The sequence below is a fragment of the Zalophus californianus genome, chromosome 7 (assembly GCF_009762305.2).
Source record: "Zalophus californianus isolate mZalCal1 chromosome 7, mZalCal1.pri.v2, whole genome shotgun sequence".
In the NCBI taxonomy this organism is placed as follows: domain Eukaryota; kingdom Metazoa; phylum Chordata; class Mammalia; order Carnivora; family Otariidae; genus Zalophus; species Zalophus californianus.
In genome coordinates, this window is record NC_045601.1 from 109299288 (window position 1) to 109324009 (window position 24722).

At 39.5% G+C, this 24722-nt stretch overlaps 2 protein-coding genes across 28 annotated transcripts in view; both read right to left on the bottom strand.

The window, feature by feature from the left end:
- LOC113926582 (adenylate cyclase type 10-like) overlaps positions 1 to 10184 on the bottom strand; it is a 55775-nt gene extending 45591 nt beyond the window's left edge. For 15 of the 18 annotated variants that reach the window (XR_003521365.2, XR_003521364.2, XR_003521366.2 and 12 more), the window contains exons 1-4: positions 10022 to 10184; positions 9059 to 9163; positions 5815 to 5853; positions 4738 to 4881 (exon numbers count right to left, since the gene is read on the bottom strand). Coding sequence is in view for 15 of the 18 variants with exons in the window: in XM_027601668.2 (XP_027457469.1) it covers positions 4738 to 4881; positions 5815 to 5853; positions 9059 to 9163; positions 10022 to 10178 (445 nt within the window). In the remaining 3 variants the exon portion in view is untranslated. Of the gene's footprint in view, positions 1 to 4737; positions 4882 to 5814; positions 5854 to 9058; positions 9164 to 9436 lie in introns of all 18 variants that reach the window. The other 3 variants (XM_027601674.2, XM_027601673.2, XM_027601672.2) reach the window with 3 other exon arrangements.
- Positions 10185 to 11790: 1606 nt separating this feature from the next.
- The window catches only part of NFYA (nuclear transcription factor Y subunit alpha), a 30040-nt gene continuing 17108 nt past the window's right edge, over positions 11791 to 24722 (bottom strand). For 8 of the 10 annotated variants that reach the window (XM_027603307.2, XM_027603300.2, XM_027603306.2 and 5 more), the window contains 6 exons: positions 21634 to 21765; positions 21335 to 21440; positions 19542 to 19708; positions 18254 to 18427; positions 17321 to 17422; positions 11791 to 14565 (listed from right to left, as the gene is read on the bottom strand). In XM_027603307.2, coding sequence (XP_027459108.1) covers positions 14512 to 14565; positions 17321 to 17422; positions 18254 to 18427; positions 19542 to 19708; positions 21335 to 21440; positions 21634 to 21765 — 735 coding nt within the window. In that variant the 3' untranslated portion in view covers positions 11791 to 14511. The remainder of the gene's footprint in view (positions 14566 to 17320; positions 17423 to 18253; positions 18428 to 19541; positions 19709 to 21334; positions 21441 to 21633; positions 21766 to 24722) is intronic. The other 2 variants (XM_027603308.2, XM_027603305.2) reach the window with 1 other exon arrangement.

Here is a 24722-nt window from a genome sequence, read left to right on the forward strand (position 1 = left end):
GCCCTACATGGGGCTCAATCTCATGACCCTGAGATCATGAACTGAGCCAAAACCAAGAGTTGGACGCCCAACCAACTACGCCACCCAGGCACCCCCAAGAAAAAAATGTTTAAAGCAGCAAGAGAAAAGACAATTACATATAAGAGAAACCCCATACGGCTATCAGCGGTTTTTAGCAGAAACTTTGCAAGCCAGAAGAGAATGGTATGATATATTCAAAGTGCTGAAAGGGAAAAATCTACAGCCAAGAATACCCTTCCAGCAAGGCTATCATTCAGAATAGGAGAGATAAGAAGTTTCTCAAACAAAAACTAAAGGAGTTCATGACCAATTAAGTGAGCCTTACAAGAAATACTAAGTGGACTCTTTGCGTGGAAAGGAAAGACCATAAGTGAGTGTATGATAAGGAGGAAACACAAAAGCAGTAAAAGTAAGTATTTCTGTAAAAAAGTCAAAGGATTCACACACAGAAAAAGGATGAAAATATGACACCATATACCTAAAACGTGGAAGGAAGAGGAGTAAAGAATGGGTTCAAACTTAAGTGACCATCAACTTAATATAGACTGCTATATGCAGAAGATGTTATGTACAAACCTAATGGTAACCATAAATCAAAAACCACTAATAGATATGCAAAGAATAAAGAGAAAGGAATCCAAGTATATCACCAAGGAAAACCAGCAAACCATGAAAGAGAGAAAGACAAGAAAGGGTCAGAGAAAAACTACAAAAACAAATAACAAAATGACAATAAAAACACATCTATCAATAATTACTTAGAATGCAAATGAAATAAATGCTCCAATTAAAAGGCATAGGGTAACGGAGTGGATAAAAAAACAAGACCAATCTATATGCTGCCTACAAAAGACTCATTTTAGACCAAAGATTATCTGCAGATTGAAAGTGAGAGGACGGAGAAATATTTATCATGTAAATGGATGACAAAAGAAAGCTGGAGTAGCAATATTTATATCAGACAAAATAGACTTTAAAACAAAGACTATAACAAGAGACAAAAGGATATTATATAATAAGAAAGGAACAATCCAACAAGATACAACAATTTAAGTATTTATGCATGGGAGGACCCAAATCATAAAACAATTAGTAAGAAACAGAAAGGAACTAATTGATAATAATACAATAGTAGGGGACTTCACACCCCACTTACATCAACGGATAGGTCATCTAAATAGAAAATCAACAAGGAAACAATGGTTTTGAATGACACACAGGACTAGATGGACTTAACAGATATATTCAGAACATTCCATCCTAAAACAGCAAAATACACATTCTCTTCAAGTGCACATGGAATATTCTTCATAACGGATCACATATTAGGCCACAAAACAGGCCTCAACAAATTCAAGAACACTGAAATCATACCATGTACCTTTTTTAACGACAACACTATGTAAGTACAAATTAACCACAAGAAAAAATCCGGAAAGACCACAAAAACATGGAGGTTAAACAATATGCTACTAAACAATGAATAGGTCAACCAAGAAATCAGAGAAGAAATCAAAAAGTACACAGAAACAAATGAATATGAAAACACAACAGTCCAAAATCTTTGGGATGCAGCAAAAGCAGTTCTAAGAGGGAAGTTTATGGCAATACAGACTTACCTCAAGAAGCAAGAAAAATCTCAAATAAACAACCTAAACTTACACCTAAGGGAGCCAGAAAAAGAACAAACAAAAACCAAAACCAGCAGAAGGAAGGAAATAATGAAGATTAGAGCAGAAATAAATGATATAGAAACTAAAAAGCAAGTAGAACAGATCAATAAAACCAGGAGATGGTTCTTTGAAAAGATCAACAAAATTGATAAATCTCTAGCTAGACTCATTAAAAAAAGAAAGAGCACTCAAATAAATGAAATCACAAATGAATGAAAGAGGAGAAATAAAAACTAACACCACAGAAATACAACAATTATAAGAGAATATAACGAAAACTAAATGCCAACAAATTGGAAAGTCTAGAATAAATGGATAAATTCCTAGAAACATACAACCTACCAAAGCTGAAGCAGGAAGAAATAGAAGATTTGAATAGACCAATTACCAGTAAGGAGATTGAATCAGTAATCAAAAATTCCCAACCAAAAAACAAGTCCAGGACCAGACGGCTTCACAGGCAAATTCTACCAAACATTTAAAGAAGAGTTAATACCTATTCTCCTCATATTATTTATTCCAAAACATAGAAGAAAAACTTCCAAATTCATTCTATGAGGTCAGCATTACCCTGATACCAAAACCAGATAAAGACACCACAAAAAAAGAGAACTACAGGCCAATATCTCTGAAGAACATAGATGCAAAAATCCTCAACGAAATACTGGCAAACTGAATCCAACAATACATTAAAAAAATCATTCACCACGATCAAGGGGGATTTATTCCCAAGATGCAAGCGTGGTCCGATATTCACAAATCAACATGTTACATCACATCAATAAGAGAAAGGATAAAACCCATATGATCATTTCAACAGACGAAGAAAAAGCATCTGACAGAGTACAATATCCCTTCATGATAAAAGCTTTCAACAAGGTAGGCTTAGAGGGAACATACCTCAACATAATGAAGGCCATATATAAAAACCCCACAGTTAACATCATCCTTAATGGAGAAAAACAGAGGTTTTTCCTTAAGGTCAGGAATAAAACAGGGATGTTCACTCTAAACACTTGCATTCAATGTAGTACTGGGAGTCTAGCCATAGCAATCAGACAACAAAAAAGAATAAAATGCATCCAAACTGGTAAGGAAGAAGTAAATAGAAGAAGTAAAACTCTATTTGCAGATGACATACTATATGTAGAAAACCCAAACACTCCACCAAAAAACTGCAAGAACTGACAAATGAATTCAGTAAATTTGCAGGACACAAAATCAATGTGCAGAAATCTGTTGTATTTCTATACACCAATAATGAAGAGAAATTAGGAAAACAGTCCCATTTACAATTGCACCAAAAATAATAAGACAGCTAGGAATAAACTTAATGAAAGAGGTGAAAGACTTGTACTCTGAAAACTATAAAACACTCATGAAAGAAATTGAAGATGACATAAAGAAATGGAAAGGCATTCCATGCTCATGGATTGGAGGAACAAATATTGTTAAAAAGTCTATACTACCCATTCATTTATCGATGGCCCCTTGGGCTGCTTCCATAATTTGGCTACTGTAAATAATGCTATAAACATAGGGGTGCATGATCCCTCTGAGCTAATGTTTTTGTATTTTTTTGTGTAAATACCCAGTAGTGTGATTACTGGATTATAGGGTAGTTCTCTTTTAAACTTTTTGGGGAAACTCAACACTGTTTTCCACAATGGCTGAACTAGTTTGCATTCATTCCCACCAACGGTGCAAGAGGGTTCCTCTTTCTCTACATCCTCCCCAACACTTGTTTTCTTGTGTTTTTGATTTTAGCCATTCTGACAGGTGTGAGGTGATATCTCATTGTAGTTTTAATTTGCATTTCCTTGAAGATGAGTGATGTAGAGCATCTTATGAAAAGATGGATAAAGAAGATGTGTGTGTGTGTGTGTGTCACAATGGAATATTATTCAGTCATAAAAAATGAAATCTTGACATTTGCAACAATATGGATGGAGCTAAGAGTACGATGTTATGGGAAATAAGTCAGAGAAAGACAAATACCATATGATTTCACTCATATGTGGAATTTAAGAAACAAATGAGCAAAGGGGAAAAAAAGAAAGAATGAGGCAAACCAAGAAACAGACTCTTAACTATAGAGAACAAACTGATGGTTACCAGAGGGGAGGGGGTGGGGGGATGGGTTAAATAGGTGATGGGGATTTAAGGAGGGCACTTGTGGTAAGCACCGGGTGATGTATGAGATTGTTGAATCACTGTATTGTACACCTGAAACTAATATAACACTGTTTTTCCTCCAATAGGTAACTTTTATTCATTTCTTATATCTTTCCAGTGTTTCTACAAATATGAACAAACAAGAAAAATTCTTTTTTGTCTTTATATAAAAGGTAGCATACCACAGTGCTTTGCATCTTACTTTTTCTCAACTATATTTTGAAAATATTGCTATATCAGAATATCTTTTTTTAAAGTTGCATAAAATCTCATTGAGTAGACATATTGTTTATTTAACCAGTCTCCTATAGATCGTTTTATTACAAACCATATTGCAATCAATAATCTCGTACCTATAATATTTCATACACACTCAGGTATACCTATAGGATAAATATTTGGGAGTGGGATTGCTAGATTGAAGAATAAATGCATTTGGAATCTCAATAGAGATTACCAAAATTATTCTTCATAGAAGTTGTACCGCTGTTGACTCCCATCAGCGGTGTATATGAGTGTTTATTCCTCACTGCCTCATCAACAGTGTGGTCAGTATATGAATTTTTGGTATCTATAGGTGAGAAATAATCTCAATGTACTTTCAATTGGCATTTTTCTTATTATGAAATTAAACATCTTTTCACATGTTAAAAGAGATGTATTTGTCTATGTACTATTTATTCGTGTCCTTTCCCATCTTTCTCTTAAAAAGTTAGTCTTTTGTTGATTTCTAGGTGTTCTATTTCTAATATTCACCCTTTATGTATATAAGTTGCAGATATTTTTTTTTCAGGTTGTCATTTATATTTTGAATTTTTTATAGTGCTTTTTTTTTTTTTTAATTGATCACTCTTTTAGTAGCTATTACCTATCTTTAGTTGCAGGTCCTGGCCTTCTCTGGTATGGTAGATTCCAAATTTCTCCTGTATCTCTAGACTGCATTTTGCCACCAGGGTAATGATGTCACTGAGTTGATTCTGTTTCACTGTCCAGAGTGCCAGAAGCACATTCCCTGCAGACACACAAGACAGGTTGACAGGGATCAAATATCTGGATTCACCTGATCTGGGTAAAGCTCCCAATAATGCAGAAGATATCATGCAAGGTGTCAGGCAAGGTTCCTTGGCCCTGTACATTATGCTTGGTTAAAATACTGCCTTAGAGCCTCAAAACCACTCATCATAAAAAACAAGACAAGGCAGAAGCTGAAATGTTCCTTTAGTTTAAGAGTATTTTTGATAGGGCGCCTGGGTGGCTCAGTCATTAAGCGTCTGCCTTCGGCTCAGGTCATGATCCCAGGGTCCTGGGATTGAGCCCCACTTCAGGCTCCCTGCTTAGTGGGAGGCCTGCTTCTCCCTCTCCCACTGCTTGTGTTTCCTCTCTCGCTGTCTCTCTGTCAAATAAATAAATAAAATCTTAAAAAAAAAATATTTTTGATAATCTTCCCTCCACCAGTATACTAACAGAATGGGAGGGGTACTAGCTAAGAGATTCATAAAATGTAGGTTCATGTTCAAATCTAATTTCAAGGGTGGCTTAATTAAGTTTAAATTTAAAAAAGAGGCCAACTCTGTAGCATATAGCTATTAATGGTCCTGAGAGTTCTCCAAATAGGAGATTTTGACTCCTATCTTACACATAGCTTCTGCTCTTAAGGACTAAGTTTCTCATTAGTTTTCTCATGCAAATAAGTGCTTTATAGGCACTTATTTTTGTCATTTAATTAAGCAAAATGTAAAGCACCTGGGAACTTAATATGGGCAAGGTTTTTCTATTAGACTGAGAGAACTTTTGAGTCAATGACTGTGTCTTCTTCTTTGTTTCCCCAGGGCCAAGTACATATTAAATAACAAACAATGCTGAATACACAAATATGCCAAATTCCACCTAAATGAAGTCTTCCTCACTTACAGTCCTTTAAATATTCAGAAAAACTGAAAAATACCTGTGATATTTAGGATATCTCCTCCAAAACACAGCACATCTGAAATCAAGTAAAGGAGAGAGAGGAAAATGCATCAAAATCAGATACACTATATCATGGCAGAATTATATACGATCAGAATGGCCTACTAAGTTTTTCCTCCTATCTTCTCTAGCCTATTTGTTCTCTCCAAGGGACTCTTTTCTTTCTCTTAGCTTCTCCCCAAGTGTATCTATCTATATCCATCTTCTTGAAAATGAAAGAGATACTCCTATTCTCTTCAAAGTCACCCCATTGGGCTCTGGATCCTAGCCCCTCCCACCCTTTCAAGAGCTTCACTCCCTCCCTTATCTCCTCTCCACTGGATCATTTCCATGAATATCTTAAAAAACGAAAACAAAACACAACACTCTACCTTCCCTTGCTATGAGCTCCATTTTTCTGCTACATCCCCATTAAAAAAATTCTCAAAAGAGTTGGCCATATACAATTTGTTCCTCATATCCTGTTCACTCTTAAACATTTTCTCTACCATTCTCTTCTCCGCTTTCTCGCATCTGACTCCCAACTCCATCATTTCACTAAAATTTATCAAGATCATCAACAGCATTCACCTTGCTAAATTCAGTATTTTCTCACAGCATTGTACTTTATACTTTTCAACTCAGCCAGCCCCAGCCTTCCTTCCCCAGAGACACTACTTCTCCTTTGGCTTCAGGAACACCACAATATCCCACCTAACTGGCTGCTTTATAGTCTCTTTTTTAAATTCTTTCTCTCTAATCATAATCTGTCCTGGAGTCCCTCAAGCCTCAGTCTTAGGCTCTTTATTTACACTCTCCTCATGTGGACTCAATCAGTTCCTAACTTTAAGTAACATCTTTATGCCATCAACTCACTTTTTGTCTCTAACAGAGATCTATTCTCTGAGCTTCAGGCTCAATCATAGCTACTGACTTCATTCTCCATTTGAATGACTTATTGACAACTCAGTATATTCAAAACAGAACCCTTGATTTTCTTTCTCAAAGCCCAGTCTTGCCCATCTCGGTAAGTGACACCACCATCAATTCAATTATGAAAGCCAAAAAATCCTTGAGAGTCGCTTTTCTCACTACTTCCCACTGATATCAATATACCAGCAAATCTTGTCTGTTGAACCTGCAAAACACATTTCAAATCAATTCATCTCCTTATGGCTCCACTGCCTTATCTCTAGACCAATGGTTTCCACCTTGGCTTCAACACTGGAATAGCCTGGGAAACTTTAAAAAATCTTTATTTCTTGGCTAACCCCAAGGTATTCTGATTTAATTGGTCTGAGGTAAAGTCTAGACATCAGGATTTTTAAAAGCTCCCCGAGTGGTTATTTAATGTGCTGCCAAGGTTGAGAACCACTACCCTAGACCAAATCAGCATCATCTCTCCACAGCTGCTACAACTGCCTCTTCTAGCTTCTATTCTTACCACCTGCCCTCCATCAGCTCCCTATAATCCAATTGCCTTAAGGTGGTTAAAATGAGCTTTCAAAAATGTAAATCGGACCACATCACCCCCTTGCCAGAACCTTTTAAGTTTCCCTTTATACAAAAATATATGATCGAAACTCCTTATGGCCTACAGAGTTCAATGATCTCCAATCTCACCTCAAGCCACTCTTCTCCCTGCTAGCTATGTGTTAGCCACACTGGTCTTCTTAGTTCCTAGAACACGGCAAGCTTCCTCCCATCTTAGAAGCTTTGCACTTGGCATTCTTCTGCCTGAAATACTTTACTCCTCACTCTTCACAAGGTTTCTCTCATCCTTTATGTCTCAGCTTAAACACTTCAGAGGAGCCTCCTATGATCACCCTACCTGAAAAAAACTCTCACTCTACAATTCTTTACCATTACACCCTATTTCCTTTATAAAATGTATAATGTATAATTACCTTGTTTACTTATTGTCTCTCCCACTAACATGGAAACTTCAAAAGGGCAGGTATTGTCTTATTTTCCCCTGTATTTCTAGTACCCAGCAGTTCCTCATGTTATAATACATACATAATTTCTATCTCTCCCTTTCATCTAAACTTGAGAAAAATCTAAAGACTTTTTTTTTAAAGATTTTATTTATTTATTTGAGAGAGAGAGAATGAGAGATAGAGAGCACGAGAGGGAAGAGGGTCAGATGGAGAAGCAGACTCCCTGCTGAACAGGGAGCCCGATGTGGGACTTGATCCCGGGACTCCAGGATCATGACCTGAGCTGAAGGCAGTCGCTTAACCAACTGAGCCACCCAGGCGCCCAAGAAAAATCTAAAGACCTTTTACAACTGTTCCTCAGAGATAAGGGGTGAATCAAATAAACAAGTTCCTAAAGGAGATTCCACAAAGTAAAAATTCTGATGAATCTCAGAATTATGGACATGACTGTATGGACACTGTCAATAAAAGAAGGTAATGTTACATAACTACTAAAAGTTTCAGGACCAGATTAATTTGTTGGGTAGTTCTAACCAGACAGAAAGCGCCTCAAAAGTAGGTTTTTGCACACCCTGACCTTTTACAGTGTATATCACAGAATACGCACTTAAGGACGCCCGGGTGGCTCAGTTGGTTAAGTATCTGCCTTCAGCTCAGGTCATGATTCCAGGGTCCGGGGATCGAGTCCCGAGTCAGAAGTCTGTTTCTCCCTCTGCCGCCACCTGCCCCTCCCCACCCCCCGGCTTGTCCTCTCTCTCAAATTAATAAATAAAATCTTAAAAAAAAAAAAAGAATATGTACTCAAAATGTTTACTGCACATGTAAGGAGCTGATTTTTTTTTTCTTCCCCAGATTAGGCAAATTTCCACAAGCTTAATACATGGCAGAAAATGAAGAAAACACTCATTCCTACTACACAGGATCAAAATGCAATAATAGAATGGAAAGGTGTTTTGTAAATTATATCGGATATAAACACATGTGGCACATTACATTATTGTTAGAAGAGGCAACCTGAGGAATACTTTATTTTGAAATAAAATATACACATGCAAAGTAAAAATTAAAATTAGTTTCTTCCCCCCCTTTCTGAACATTGAATCAACAGAATGTGAGACTAGGTAGAATGGCAAATACAGGCAAAAATCTAGCCTGTCAGTAGCAAGAAAGAAGAAATAAAAGATGAGTAACAATAAAGGAATAACCCTTTGGTATCTTTTCAAGTAGCCCAGACCCCCTTCTGTTACAAACCCTCAGGAGCCCAGCACCACACCTCCTGGCTTCCCTACAATAGTCACTCACGCTCCACGATGTCACTAATGTAATAACTGAAGATGTGGGCCAGTTTGTCCATGTCATGTTCCGACTTGCAGGTCAGGCTGAACCTGTCCATTAATGCTGTAAACCCTAGCCGACAAAACAAAAATTACGTTAGCTGCAAATCCTGAACTTTTAGGCTCTATCCCCTGCACGCATCAGGCCAGTGTAAAGAAGCAGATCTCCAGATGAGTAATTTCATTATCCTTTAACAAGTGTTCATTCATACTAGGGGCCAGGCTGGCTGCCTGCCGCCTCTGGGAATCCAGAGAGCCACACCCGCTTCGTTTCCAGGAGCTGCAGATGAAGATTCACCCACAAGCACCCTCTTTCCTCTAGCCAGCTAACCCGTTTCTGCCATACCCTCTGAAGCTCCCTGGCCAAGGGAGAAATGGGATTTCGCCCCATGTGAGGGACAGAGAGACCAATGACGAGGGGGATGGATTAAAGCTTTATGGAGAACTCAGATGGTGAGCTCCTCGAGGTCAGGCACCTTCAGATCACTCATCTTCAGATCCATGACACAAACTCCACAAATATTTGTTAAGTGAGCGACTCTCGAAGTAGCTGCTGGATCTCGAATTCCTAGAGCAGTGGCGGGCACACACTTAGGGACCCAAAGAAGGAATTAATTGAGCGGAAAAAACGGGCTGAAGCGGTATGCGTATTGGGAGAAAACTTGGGTTCAAAGCCTGCCGAGTGGTCCCGCAAAAGTCCTTTCCCGTTTCTGAGTCTCCTTTCAGTGAACTCTAGGGCTACGCCAGAACACTCCGGAAGGAATTCTCCAGCTCTGAACCTGACCCTCCAGGTTTCCCGAGGCGGCGGCGAGCAGTTACGCCGCGCCTTTGCTTGCCCGGAGGCCAGGCCTGTAACCGCCGCCTCCTCTCGGAGCCAGGCCTCAACTGCCGCCCCTCGGGCAGGGCGGGAGAGCGACGCGCTTCCGCTCACCCGTCACGTGGACGCCAAGGAGGACGCCCTGGGCCGTGGCGAGCTCGGGTTCCGATCGCCGGGGCTTCCTGAACACCAGCAGGTCGGGAAGCAGCGCCGCCAACCGGGCCTCTACGGGCCACAGAGGCTGCGCCGCCACCCGCTCGCCGGTCGCCATGGCGGGGGCGTGGTTGCCCGCCAAGCTACCGGAAATGAGGGTCCTCCTGGTAGCAGCCAATCCGCAACGGCGGCCTTGGCGGGTCCCTCCCCCCAACCAATCAGTGTGGGCCTCCTCAGGGAGGTGCCAATCCAGGGTGGCCGCGGGCCCCGCCCCGCCCCACCTGCCTCCCGCCCCCTGCGCCCTTGCTCTGGTCTCTGGGAGGTGGAGAAGCAGCAGGTTTGGGGAGGGCGAGCATGTTCAAGAGTCAAGATGACGCTTAAAAATCTTTATCCGTGAAAATGCTTCTGCAATAAGACAGATTATTTCAGATAGTGTCAATAGAGGGGTCTTCTATCACCAGAGTGAAATGCTGGCTCACCTCTGAATTTCTAAGGGCAATGTTCCATTAGCATCTGACTAAAGCAACCTCAGTATGGTTTTTTATCACCCTTAGGCTAAGGCTATTTCATGGTCAGTACCTTAATTAGAGCATTTCTTCTGTTTCTCTTACCTGCCAGGACAGGTCTACAGAGTGTCTCCTGAGTGTGCTCCTGGCGTTGCTTTGCTCTAGTTCCAGCTCCTGGTTCCCTGTGTGGTAAATGCCTGAGGTTGCCTGTCAGTTACTCAGATTCTTGGAGAATTCACATTATTAATAGTAGGAGTGTGTTGTGGATTTTTAACAATCAGGAAAGCATCCGTGTTTTGTTTTTATGCAGAAACAAAATTTTAAAATTATAGCTTCACTATCTTTAGTTCTACAATACCCAGTCAATGCTGTTTCGGGGATAACTGATGTGAAAATGTTGGGGTTTGGGAGCGGAACAGCCAAGAAAGAATTCTTGAGGCGTCTTCCGTGCAAAGCAGGTGGTTTTATTAAAGCACAGGGACAGGACCTTGGGCAGAAAGAGCTGCACTGGGTTGTGAGCAGTGGCTGATTGTATCCTTTCAAGTTGGGAGGTGGTTAGGGATTGCGAAAGTCTCTAAGGAGTTTGGAAACAAGGTTTCCAGGCCCCAAGGGGCCATTTATTATCCTCTACTAAAATCTTAGTCATGAAACCCTTCAGATGTGTATCAGTGGGGCCATATGCTTGGAGGATGATTGCCAACATATATCTTGGGGAGTAGAAATAAAGGAAGCTTCCAAATGAATTTAGTATGTTAAAGGAAACTTACAGGATCCTGGAGGTCGAGCTAATGTCAAACTAAGGTTGCCTTTGCCACAGCAAAGTATTAACATCTAGGCAGTTGAGTTCCTAGAGGAAGGCCACTCTGCCTGTCTCAAGTACTGGTCAGTGGGCTGTAAGTGGTAAGGAAATTTATTTTTTTTTCTGTATTTCTTTTACCTTTGTTCTCCACATCAATAACTAAAAGGCTTAGTTTGCTTGTGGAATTACTTCATCAAATTTTGTTTAACACTTCCAGTAGTAAGACAAAATATACAATCAGTGCACAGGTGGCAGAGATTACCTCCTCAGCAGGATGGAAGGCAAAAAGGCAAGAAAAGGAGAGTAAGGGGAGACATACAACTATGAGGCCTGGACACTACAAGTTTGACACTATCTACAGAGCTCCCATGTCTGTCTACAAAGATCACAATTTCAACATTATAAACAACCTAGAGCCCAAGGAATGTGAAAATTCAAATCACTTTTTAGTATTTTTACAAATTTATTTTAAAAAATAACAATTGCAATGACATCAATGATCATCTGTACTCCCCCTACTGCTGGGAGAAAAACCTATATTGTTGAGTCCCAAAGGAAAATCAAGACATTATTATCAGGCACCCAACAGCCAGAAAAAGCTCTGTTGGTCCAGTGGTATAGACACTGACATGTTCAATGTACCAGTGCAATTAAAATATATACATTTACAATTATCTTGCCAAAAAGAGCACTCAAGAAGTGAAATACCTATGCATTAAATCAATTATTCACTCATCCATTCACTCTTTCTGCATCTATGAAGTCATCACTATAGTCACAAGGACAAATAAAAGAACTAGTAACAAAGAAAAAAAATCCAAACCTCAACCCCCCACTTTGTGGGTTATTATGATGTGCTAAAATGGCCACAATAAAAGGGCCATGAGCTATCTGAAATGCAGTGACAAAATGACAACTGAAGCATTTCTTTCAAAAAAAAAATACAACTCAAACTCATGGAAAAAAAATTTTGCAACAATATGAGGTTGTTACTATGTACAAACTTACAGACACAAATAAATAGGATTTTTTAACTGCTGTTGGCTTAGATCTGAGGACTTTCTTTCTGAGCTCTGCATCTTAAAGACTCCTAAACAAACCAAGGGATACAAATTCCTCATTGTTTTTAGTGAACTATCATCTGAAAATCTTGGGGCCTACTGAATAAAATCAATGTGTCAAACTTAAAAGAGCCAGAAGTTTCTAGTGAGCCTACCAAAGGGTTTGGCCTCTCCTGACATCTGGAAGCCAGGACAGGTGACTACAGATACCAAGGACTAGAGAGATACTTTACTTCCTGCTTTCTTTGCACAGCTCTGTACCTCTATTTCCACCATTACAATTATTTCCCTTTGTGGTATTTTCTTCAGAGGATTTATTTTCTTTTCCTCTTAATACAATTTGAGTGAAACCATCAAAGAAAGTGTCAATTCTTACTCTTGGTATTTAAATCAAACCCAAATGATCTTCGAAAGAATTAAGTCTTCCTTGTTTCTAGAGAAGGCAGTAACTCTTTTCTGAAATATCATCTTAGTTTACCCCAGGTTCAACATCTAGCAAAGAAACAGATTACTGAGGCACAGCCCATTCTGGGAAATGTGGCCCAATTCTTGACTCTGCCAGCATCACCATTACCAGTTGGCAGCTTATCCCCAGAATGTGGATGCAATGTAAAAACCTTCCTGCTGTACAAGGCCTATGTAGAAAAGGAGAAACATGGAAACTGGCACCAAAGAATCAGCTGCCAGGGGAAGAAAGAGAATGTTCACTCTCTGGGGTCAGCACAAAACAAAGTGCTGCAGGAGTGAAGCCAACATTCACCTTAAACTTGAGCAGGTAAGCTGGAATATATCCAGGAGAGTGTTACTGAACAATGCTTTCCAGACAGAAATTGTCAAAGAGCAGTTCTCAGACTTCTCCCTTTCCATGCTTGTTAAAAGGTTATAGTATAAATGTAAATTCTTTTCACCTTAATGATCCATCCCAGGCATCCATCCCCTGGAGAATCATACTATATGACAACACGCGGGTATATATACTACTCTCTCTTCCGCTAGACTGCAACACGTGTGAACCCTTCTCTTCCCCAAATGCTCTCACAGAGCCTACGATTAAAAATCTCTAGGGGCACCTGGATGACTCAGTCAGTTGAGCATCCAACTCTCGACCTCAGCTCAGGTCTTGATCTCAGGGATGTGAATTCAAGCCACGCTGGGTGTGGAGCCTACTTAAAAAAAAAAAAAAAAAAAAAAAATTCTAGTTTGGCTCTCTGTTTAGGAGTTACTACAAATGTCCTCAGCACTTCAGCACAGGAAGTTGTTGTATGGTTCTGTTCTCTACGTAGGAAAGGCAGTTTCAAGGTCCAATACCCTCTAAATTGTCTTATAAGTAGCAGAAGCAAAAACTATGGTCCAGATGATCTGTCAGCAGACAAACCACAACTTGCCAAAGCTTTAAAAAAAAGAGAGATTCAGCAATTTATAATTTTAGTGCTTGAGTCTTTTGTCATTCTATCCCCAGAGTTAGCTTTTCTTGGCTGGAGTCCAAAAATACCAACCTATCATCTGGGTAGACAGAGATTCCTATTATTACCACAGATTAGATGAATGTATCTCAGAGAATTTATTGTTTCCATGTCATGAGATGGAACTTCCTTGCCTGGAAGCCACCTCTGAATACAAAGTGTCCAGTGAATCAGCCTGAGATCCCCCATCAGAGGGGATGGATGCTGCTTAGATTCCAAGGGAAGGAGTGGGCATCGGCTTCCCTGATTTCAGTCTCGGTTGAGAAGGTTGTTCTCCCTTGCTAAGATGGCTGGCTGGCTTCAGAAGCCAACATAAGTGCTGTGTGTGCACTTATGTGCACAGGTCCCTTGCATCATCCTAATCCATGAAATGTCAATGTCATCAACAGTCTGAAATAGGTCCTGCCTGAAAGGGCAAGACAAAGGCTTGTGACTTCAATCTGCCAGACATCGCTGCAATTATAATACTGAGCCACTTATTAAGAACTAAGTGGTTTGTCCTGTAGAAAAGGGCAGCACATAATCGTCAGTGTCCCATTGGAAGAGGTGATCAATTTCCTGGAACAGTGGGAAACAGTGGCGAGGAACATGACCTTGATCTGCTCCATCACATGGCCTGGGGTTAGGACACTCGGATGATCTGTGTCATTGCCTCTTCATCTGCTTGGTTTGGATCCTAGAGACAAAGCATAATAGTGATTAAAATCCTTTGCAAAAGTAACAAGGAACTCAAGGCTCTCACTTCTCATCATCAAGGGGAATACATACAATTTTGCTAAGTAAACCAAAGTCCTGGTATGTACCTAAGTCTACCTACATGGATTAAAATGCAGCTCCATAAGGAAAGAAGAGATAACCTTTGTGTAAAAGGAGTGTTAAGTCTGGCCTTCCACTTCCAAGCACTCCAGAGTTGACAGTGTATCTCTTTCCTAAAAGAACCTGTGTTGTGCTTTACCTTTCAAATTTAAGGGTCTTTAGGTGGCCAAGAGAAACCACTTCATATTGTATTTTTTGTGCCATGATTTTTTGATCATCATATTTAAATACTAAGCAGCTGGCAGGGCTGGAAAGGACATTGACATTTATTTTAATGCACTCATTTTGAAGATAAACCCAAAGCCTGGATGGATAAAATGATTTGCCTGGACTAGAGTGAGAAAGTTAGTCAGCAGATCAGCAAGAACTAATGCCCAAACCTCTTGGCTCCCATTTCACTATTTCTTAACTATTTCCCATTTCTTTCCACTAAATTCTGCATGCCCCCCTCTCACTTAAAATCTGCAGTGTTAAGGCAAGGATCAGTCCTCAGAAGCTTTTTCCAACATTCCACAATAACTGCCTTCAGTTCCTCCACACCAAGGCTCTGAAGCTTCAACTGACGTGATCTAAGAAAAAGCTAAAAGATTTCTGGAGGTGGCAGGACTGCAGTGGGGTCTTGAACAATGAGTAAGAATAATAACCGGCATTTACAGAGCCCTCACCATGCACTAGGTAACGTGCTAAGTAGGTGCCAATTATGGCTTACTGCATGAAATTCCCACAATGGCCCTATGAAGTATCAACAGAAGCCTACCTTACAGGTGAAGGAACTCAAGGGAGCCTAAGTAACTTGACCAAAGTCCTATTGGTAGCACACAGAATTAGGAGAGTTCCTGGCATAATGCCCACAGATGGCACTCTATATCCACACGCTGCATGAACGAATGAGAAAGGAAGGGCTCCCAGACTACAGGTAGTAATTAATAGCACTGAAAGAGGAGTTTGTGCTCGTGTGTGGAAATACCGAGGATTCCTAGTCTGACATTGAAAGGCGTGAGGAGGCCAAGCTGCTTAGATGTCATATAGAAACAGTTTGGGATCTGATGCAGTAAGAAATGAAAACCAGCATGCTTCCTTGAGCAGGGGTCCGGCATGATTAAAAAAGCACTACCTCATAATGACTGATTTGGCAGTAGTGCAGGTGGGATGTAATGGTCACAGAGAATGAAACAGCAGGAAATGGGAGGAATCCATGAATTCAACAAACATTTACCAAGTGCTTGTTCTGGACTGGGCATTATATTAAGTCCAATCAATACAATGGAGAAAACAATCCTCTACTCTATATACAGCTTACAGTCTAGTGAAGGAGACGTCGAGTGCACAATTACACAAATAAAACAAGTCGATTATTAATGATGCTCAAAAGAATAGGAAGATGTGAAAAAATAATGAGGTGGAAGAGACCTACTCTGGCTTCAGCCTCAGATTTAAACCAAGACCTAAAAGGCAAGAAGATGGGAGTGAAAACCTTTATAGATTAGCTATTTTCACGACAAAGGTCCTATGGCAGGAGACAGATCAATGAACAGCACAGCAAAGCATAAAGACCAAGAGCAGGAGGAAATGAGGCCAGAGGTAGGCAGGAGCTCAATCACACACATGCCTTTTTGGCCATGGTAAGCACTCTGGATTTTAGTCTAAGTGCAAGTGGGAAATGGCAGGAATGGAAGGGATTTAAGCAGGGACACTGATGTGAGATGACATACATTTTAAGAAGATCACTTGAAGATGTGAAGAATGGACTAGAGGGGCACAAGAATGGAAGGACACCAGTAGACAGCTGTTACATGAACTGAAGCAAAAAAAGAGGATTTCTTCAGGCTAATGGCAGCTGGACAAAAAAAATGTTAACTGATTCACATTATTATTCTAAAGGTAAAGCCAAGAGGACTTTTTCAAGAATTGGAAAATTTAAGCTTTAGCAACTGGGTGGATAGACAGGTCACTTACTGAGATGAGTGATTGGTTTAGGGATAAAAAATAAAATACAAATTAAGAGCTCTGTTTTGGATATACTGACTCAGAAATGCTGATAAGTACAATCAGTGGAATCAGATGTAAGAACCAGTGATGTACAGCAGCTACAAATAAGTTCTGGAATTACACTGGCTTTGAATTTCAGGTGTACCATTTTATTAAGTATTTTACCTTGGGCAAACTACTTAATCTCTCTAAACCTCAAATTCAACTGTAAAATGGAAATAAGAATTCTTACCTCATGGGGCTTGAGGTTGCTCTAAAGATTCAATGAAAACAAAGTGCTTACAAAAATGCTTAATGTAATGGCTGGCACATAGCAGTTAAATGTTAGCTGCTGCTGATTGTGCTATTACACTAAGAGACAGTAAAGCTTTTTCTTTTAAAATCAGAAAAAGGAGAATTATAAGAAGGAATTAATAGTAGTAACTGGCAAAGATGAGGAGGAAAAGGGCCAATGGATTGAACACCTTTAGGGCTTTAAGGCAAAAAGGAAACTAAGAGATACAACATTGCATTCAACTTAGAGAATGTAGTTAGTCTCTGGTGTGAACATAACAAGAGGACTTGGAATGCTCTTCCCAAGAAAATACAAGGCAAAAAGAGAAGAATGAAATATATCATCTACTTACCTGCATATGAGGACTATCCTTTTCCTTTGGAGAGAAAAACCGTCCACCTTCACCCCGTTTCCGAGCCATGGCATGACGGTGCCGAGACTCGTGCAGGTATTTCTGAAACCAGAAAAATAAAGGTACTAGTTGGAACCAGCACAGTTATCTCATTCATAAATTCTACTCTCTGAAGTTCAGGAGAGCTGTCATCAGAGCTACCAGGCGCAATTATCACCTTCAATTATGGAGAAAGCTTTGGAGGAAACATTGGGCAGCAGCTGACCACATATGAACCATCATAAAGATGATGAACGCTAAATGAATAATAAATAAAAAGGATTCCCCAAAGGTGTAGCAACGATGATTATCTAACCCCCCAACCCATATACATCCTCTCCTTCACTTCAATAACAGACCAAATTTTAGTTGAGCAAATGACTGCTCAGTTAAAAAAAAACAAAAACCCTGCATTTCCCTGCCTCGTTTGCAGGTTTAAGTGTGGCCACGTAATTAAGTTTTGGCTAATGAGATGTATGGAGCTTCTTGAAAGTTTCCTTGAGAAAGAGTGCCTTTCTTGTTCCCTTTCTACCTAGGCTGGAGCCCAAGCAGTCATCCTGGACTTTGACTAGCACACTAAGGCTATCAGAACAGTGAGACCGGAAGAGAGAGCATCATGAGGACTGACTGTGGAAATGGGCTACCAGCCTAGGACAATTTCTCTCTGGACTTCTCTTATGTAAGAAAAAAAATAAACTCCTTTTTAAGCCCCTGTTACTGTTTTGTTATGGTAGTTGCGGTCACACAGAACAATAATAAATGTTAACTTTTATAAAGATAACAGCTATTTACTTTCAATTGTTTGGAAGGTGCTCAAGGAAACAAACCATATAAAAGGTAATTTCAAAAGTAGAACCCTGCCCTTTCTCCTCCTTCTTTCAATGTTATACACACCCTTCTTTCCTTTGGAATTTTTCCTTCTGCCTCTAGTTTAGCCCGGGCTTGCCTCCTCTTTAATATACGGTGGTACTGTTTGGCATTCACATAGAGAGGCTCTTCTTCAAGCATCTCTGCCCCAGGGAGAGGGATTCTTTGGATAGCAGGTACAGAGCCAGCACCAGGCACCATCTACATGAAGAGAAAACCACAGCTTATTAAATAGTGGCACGTAGTATGGACACAGGAAACTTCTTGGTCCCTGTTAAATTATTTTTTCTAAATGCTATAAAGAGTAGCTTTTATAGAGCACATAGTTAAATGAGATTCCTGGAGAACATTTACACTCAAGGTCTGCATTTTAAACCAAAATTCCAGAGGATTGTCGTAGGGAACCCAGGAGCTACAATGACAGATGACACAACCATGTCCAAATTGTTATCCACCTATGGCTCCATTTCTAGAAAAACCTGCTGCCATCTAATGGTCAGGAATAGTAATCCTAGACAATGAAATAGTACAAAGGGAGGTAGACCCAAATGCCTACAGTTACATCATTTAATAAGCTACTTAACTTGCTAAATAATTCAAACTTAATTTTTCTAAACACACTAAAACTAAAAACACTGTACTAAGCATATGAGAAAACCAGTAACAGGTTCCCATGCCCCATTCCCTTCCCAACTATAACAACTTTGAATGGATGTGTTATTTCTTCTGGTAGCTTCCTCCACCTCTGTGTGCAGGCTTCTACTACTTGTTCTTAATTTACCCATTTTAGGTATTATGCACTGCCATCCATTTTGGACAGGAGGACTTAGCCTCCACTTACACCACTACTCATCTCTCCTTCCCTATCTTCCCAATGTACTCATAGCATACATGTTTCGGTTTCTTTATTGATTACAATCTGATTTTGAGCTTACTTCTTATTTCACTCTCTGTGGGCAATATATTGCCCACTTCCCAAAGATTAGTAGTCTATGCCTTTGTTATTTGAATTCTGAGTAAGATTACTCAAAAGCGGTATTTCTACCTGTTTGTCCTCTGCTCTATCTCTAGCACCTAGAATAGTCCCCAGCACATAATAGGTGCTCAGAATGAATTATAACACATTGTAGTGTTTCTTCTAAAAGCAGATCTCTGTAAATGCCTTAAAGGATCAATTCAATCCCAAGGGGCCAGCATTATCAACAAGCTTTATGAGATAAGATAGCAAACTGCAAGTCCAAACAAATTTTCAATGACAGAGATATATGGAAAGATAAATGACAGAATCGGAGAGGTAAAGAATCCATTTTCTTACCATGACCATCCCTCCTGAATTGACCACATTGCCTGCCACTGGTAGTGTCACAGTGACAGTCCCTTGCCCACTGCTGGTTGTGTTGGTGTTGGCTCCTGTCTGAACAATCTGTGCTCCTGCCAAACTGGCTGCTGGGATGGTGATCATGCCTGAAACAGGGACTGTAACTTTAAGAAAATAAAACATAAAACAAACAAAAAACAGGCACACAGAAAGAAGGGAACACAGTTAGTCCCTCTTCTATCTGGCACACACTTATCTACCCTGGAAAAACATACTAAACAGCACAAAGAGAGAAGCACTCTCCCAATCTCTGCCCCATTTGCTGCCTATAAGCCCAGTAATCACTGCCTTTGATAGTCTATTCACTGTCTGGGTTCCAGTTCTGATAAAATTATCCTTGAAGTGGATACCTCCCTGGGTATTCCAGTGGGAATTCAATGGCTGGTGAGAAAGTTTGGAGGCCTCCTCTTCTAGAGGTCAGTCTGACTTCAGCTATACTACTATTCTTGTATATACGAATAATCTGTTTAGGATGGAGACTTTATACATTTATAATTTGTTTGTCCTAAACTGACAATGACTCAACCTGTTGTAGAACTAAAACTTAAAATTAAACCAAACACTCCATGCCCCCAAACTATTACCAGCACCACTCACAGATTTGTTCACCATTTTCTGATTGAGCTCTGGCCTGGGCTCAATCCAGTTAGGCCTTCTCCTGAGTCACAGGAGAGCACACTTACTGCACTCACTGGAGCTTATATACTGCTAAATTTTAATCAAAAGTCCAACTTTTTTTGGGGGGGTGGGGGAAAGCACGCATGCATGTGAGTGGGGGCAGGCAGAGGGAGAGGGAAAGAGAGAATCCTAAGCAGACTCCATGCTTAGCATGGAGCCCAACTTGGGGTTCGATCTCACAACCTTGTGATCATGACCTGAGCTGAAATCAAGGACGCTTAACCGACTGAGCCACCCAGGTGCCCCATCATAAGTCATACTTTTGCTCATGGACTCAGATGTCTTTTCCAGATTCAATTATCTGATACTTCCAAAAGCTCTCAAGTTCAATTTGAGCCATTTCCTCTTCTCTGAAGTCCATTCTCCTCCCAAGTCCAACAGATTTCATCGCTCCTGTATTTAAGCATTATCTATTCCTAGGACACACCTCTATAAAGGCTCTGCACTGCATTTATTTGGTCACATATATGTCTCTCTTAAAAAGATTAGAGGTTCTCTGAGAAAATTTCTTTCTTAGTGAAGTGCTGCATACATAGTGGACATATAATAAGTCTTTTGGACAAAAACTAATAATAAAGTAGACCAGAAAAAAAAAAAGAAAAAAAAAAACTGCAAGTAGCAGCAATACTAAATGCCAACTTGACTTCTGATCGGATTCTTCCATTACCATTAACAAAACTGTATTTCTAATCTTCTATTTAGAAACACTTTTTTTTCCCCCGCTTTAGAAAGGCTCAAAAACTTCTACAATCCTTAGGGCCAGTCTTTTAACAACCACTGCAGGAACGCCTACAAATGTTACCAACACTGGTCATGTATGAATGACGAGAAAACAACAATCAATGGAGATTTAGAAAAAAATTTTTGTTGTTCAAAAGTATGTTCTGTGGGCTCCCTGCTAGCCAGGGAGCCTACTTCGCCCTCACCCTCTCTGTAAAAAAAAAATATGTATGTTGTGAGAAGGTCACAGAATTTGTGGAGCAGTCATTTGCTCAAAGGATAAAAAAGATGCCCCCTGCCAAAGTCCCACAGAAACACACAGGCACATTTACCTTGCTGTAGAATGGTGCCGTCTGCGTTCACTGGCTGATAGACAATGGTCTGCCCTTCGGCGGTCTGTGCCACTTGCTGTCCCTGGACAGCAATCTGCTGCTGGGTCTGAAGGACAGAAATCGTGACAATTTAATACATTCCAAAGCTACCACAAAGGACACCTTCTTTTTAAGAAAGAAAATACAACATTTTTGATTGTTTTCTTTCCCATTTCTACTACCGGTGAGATATCTGGCTCAGCTGTCTGACCCTTCCCAATCAGTTGTGCTCTTGGGTTGACAGAGATCATGGGAATTACCTGGGTCTGGCCAGCAGTGACTGCCGTCTGGGGCTGCTGGATGATGATCTGCTGGGTCTGGCCCTGCTGGCCCTGTACCTGCACAGCCTGCCCACCCTGGATCTGAATCTGTCCAGGTGGGACCAACTGTATCTGTGCGAGAGAACACAGAGAAAGGTTAGTACCCCACTGGCACTGGTCTCTTTTGGTCCTGGAGTATTAGGTACCCAAGTTCCCCTAGAAAGCAAGAAAGGCTCTGAAGAGGAAAAAAAGACAGAATCTTGTTCTGCTATTATAAATTAAACATAAGTTGTTTTCCATTCATGAAACAATGGGGGGAATTTTGGCTGCTGTCTAGATACAGGATGATTTTAAGGAATCAAAGTCAGTTTTAAAAAAGATGATATATAACCAGGCTGGCATGTTATATATATTTTTAAAGTATATTCATTTAAAAACATATCCTGAAGTACTTTTTATAGATAAAAGAATATTATATATATTCAAAGTAATCCTTGAAAGAGCAAGGGAATACAGGTGCAACTAGAAGACTGATTATAATTTGATAAATTTAAAGCTGGGTGGTAGGGCTTCATCACACCATTCTGTTTTTGTCTCTTTAATGTTTTCTACAAAATGTTCAAAAAAATGTTATCCTATATACATATAAAAGCTTTAAACATATAGAAAAGTTGAGACTATTATATTAGAAACCTATGCAGTCACCACTCAGATTTAACAAATTAACGTTCTGCCATATTTGTTTAACATTCCCTTCCCATCTAAAAATTATTTACTGTATTAAACTGTGATCATCCTTACAGAGCATTTTACAAATAAAACCTACGGATAGGTTTTAGTTTGTAAGTTTCACATAAATAGTAACATACTCTATCTTTTTGCAATTTGCTCTTATCGTCATTGTTTTCAAAATTTAGCCAGTTTTAAAGTATTTATTTCATAATTTTTAAAGTATTTATTTATTTATTTGTAATCTCTATACCCAATGTGGGGCTTGAACTCATGACCCTGAGATCAAGAATCACATGTTCTTCCGACTGAGCCAGCTGAATGCCCCATTTTCCAACTGAGCCAGCTGAGCGCCCCAGAACTAGTTCATTCATTTTTAACTGGTATTAAGTATCACATTAAGTAATTATACTGTAATTTATTATTCATCCATTCCCCTTAATATTTGGGTTTTTCTCTAACAATTTTACTTTTACAAACAAATTTTAAACACACAAAAATTAATGAACACGTATTCTTGTGCAAATGTTGTAAGTTTCTTAGGTATTTAGAATTCCTGTGTTGAAGGAGATGGGTGTGTGGTACGCAGCCTCTAAAATGGTTTCTAGCTGCTTCTGGTAATCACTCTTTTATGTAATCTTCCCCATGAGTGCACTGGACCTAGTGAATCACTTCTAACAAACAATCTGGCAAAAGTAGTGGGGCATCGCTTTTGAGATTAGGTTAGAAAAAGATCAACTTCCATCTTGCTGGCTTTTTCTCACTCTCCCTTACTCGCTCTGAGGATATCAAGATAGCTGTCGTGTCATGTGCTACCCTATGGAGATGCCCACAAGGCAAGGACCTGACGCCCACCCAGAGCCACATTAAGTTGAGCTTTAAAGTGGATTCTTCCCCGTTGAACCTCGCTTTGACAACAGCCCACAAGTTTGTCAAGAGACACTGAACAATGTGTCAGATTCTATTCCCTATGTCTATTTTCCAACATCTTCACTAATGCTCAGTACTATCATTGTTTGCTGGTCTCTTGCTGATTTAATTTGCATTTACATTTTGATTCCTGGGTTTGTATAGCTAAACCTCAGATAACAATTTTGGATAGAGAGGGAACCTGTGCTATCCAAATCTATTTTCTTACATTTCTCTCTTTAATGGCTATGGCTAATTTATTAGGAGTGTCATTGTAAATGTGACAAATTTGAAAAATATTTCTTATAAGCTTTTTATTATTTAAAAAACTAACAGTTTAACTGCTGGGTGTATAGCATCCTGTTTTCATGTAACACCTACTGCACACATTTTTAAAAACAAAAGAGAATGCACTTAGGAAGGCCCCGCAGCTCAAAACTTCCAGTATTTAATATACAAGTTCACACCTAAACAATAGTCTAGGGTACAGCACAAATGTTTCCCCCACATCCCCTTCATCTCCCATCTCATTAGTTCTTTTATTTATTCCATCACCATTTTTGATCTGGGTGTTATTTCAACAGAGTGGAGTTTTTCTCCCTTCATTCCATTACTGTACTGTATTACATTGATCAATTTTTCAATGTGGAAGCATCCTTGAACTCTAGGAATAAGTCCCACTTATTCATAGTGTGTAATTTTTAATATGCTCTGGATTTGGGTTTGCTAGTATTTTGGGGGGATTCTTGCATCAATGTTCATAACGCCTATTATGTCTACAATTTTTCTTGTAATGTCTTTGTTTGGTCTTGGTATCAGAATAATGCTGGCCTTACAGAATGAATTAGGAAGTACTCTTTCCTCTCCCAGTTTTTGGGAAAAGTTTGAGGACTGGTATTAGTTCTCCAAGTTTTTGGTAAAATACACCAGTGAAGCCATTAATGCTTTTATTTGTTGGGAGATTTTTGATTATGGATTCAAGCTCCTTACTAATTATAAGCTCTGTATTCTGGTTTCTCTTCAGATCACATACATCTTTCACCTTTTACTTATTGTAGGTCTATTAGGATTTTCTATTTCTTTGTAACTGAGTCTTGGTAGAGTAGGTTTTCTTTCTAGGAATTTGTTTACTTTTAGGTAATTCAATCTGTTGCATTTAGTTGCTCCTAATACTTTCTCTTATGATCTTTTCATTTCTCTAGAATTGGTAGTAACACCCCTACTTTCATTTCTGATTTTGGTTATTTGACTTTTTTTAGTCTATCTAGCTCAAGATTTATCATTTTGTTATTTTCAAAAAATCAACTTTGGTTTTCATTTATTTTCTCTATTGTTTTTCTACTATCTCATTTATTTCTGCTCTAGTCTTTATTCTTTCTTTTGGCCAGCTTTGGGTTTAATTCAATCTTTTTCTAATTCCTTAAGTTGTAAGGTTAGGTTGTGGGTTGTCA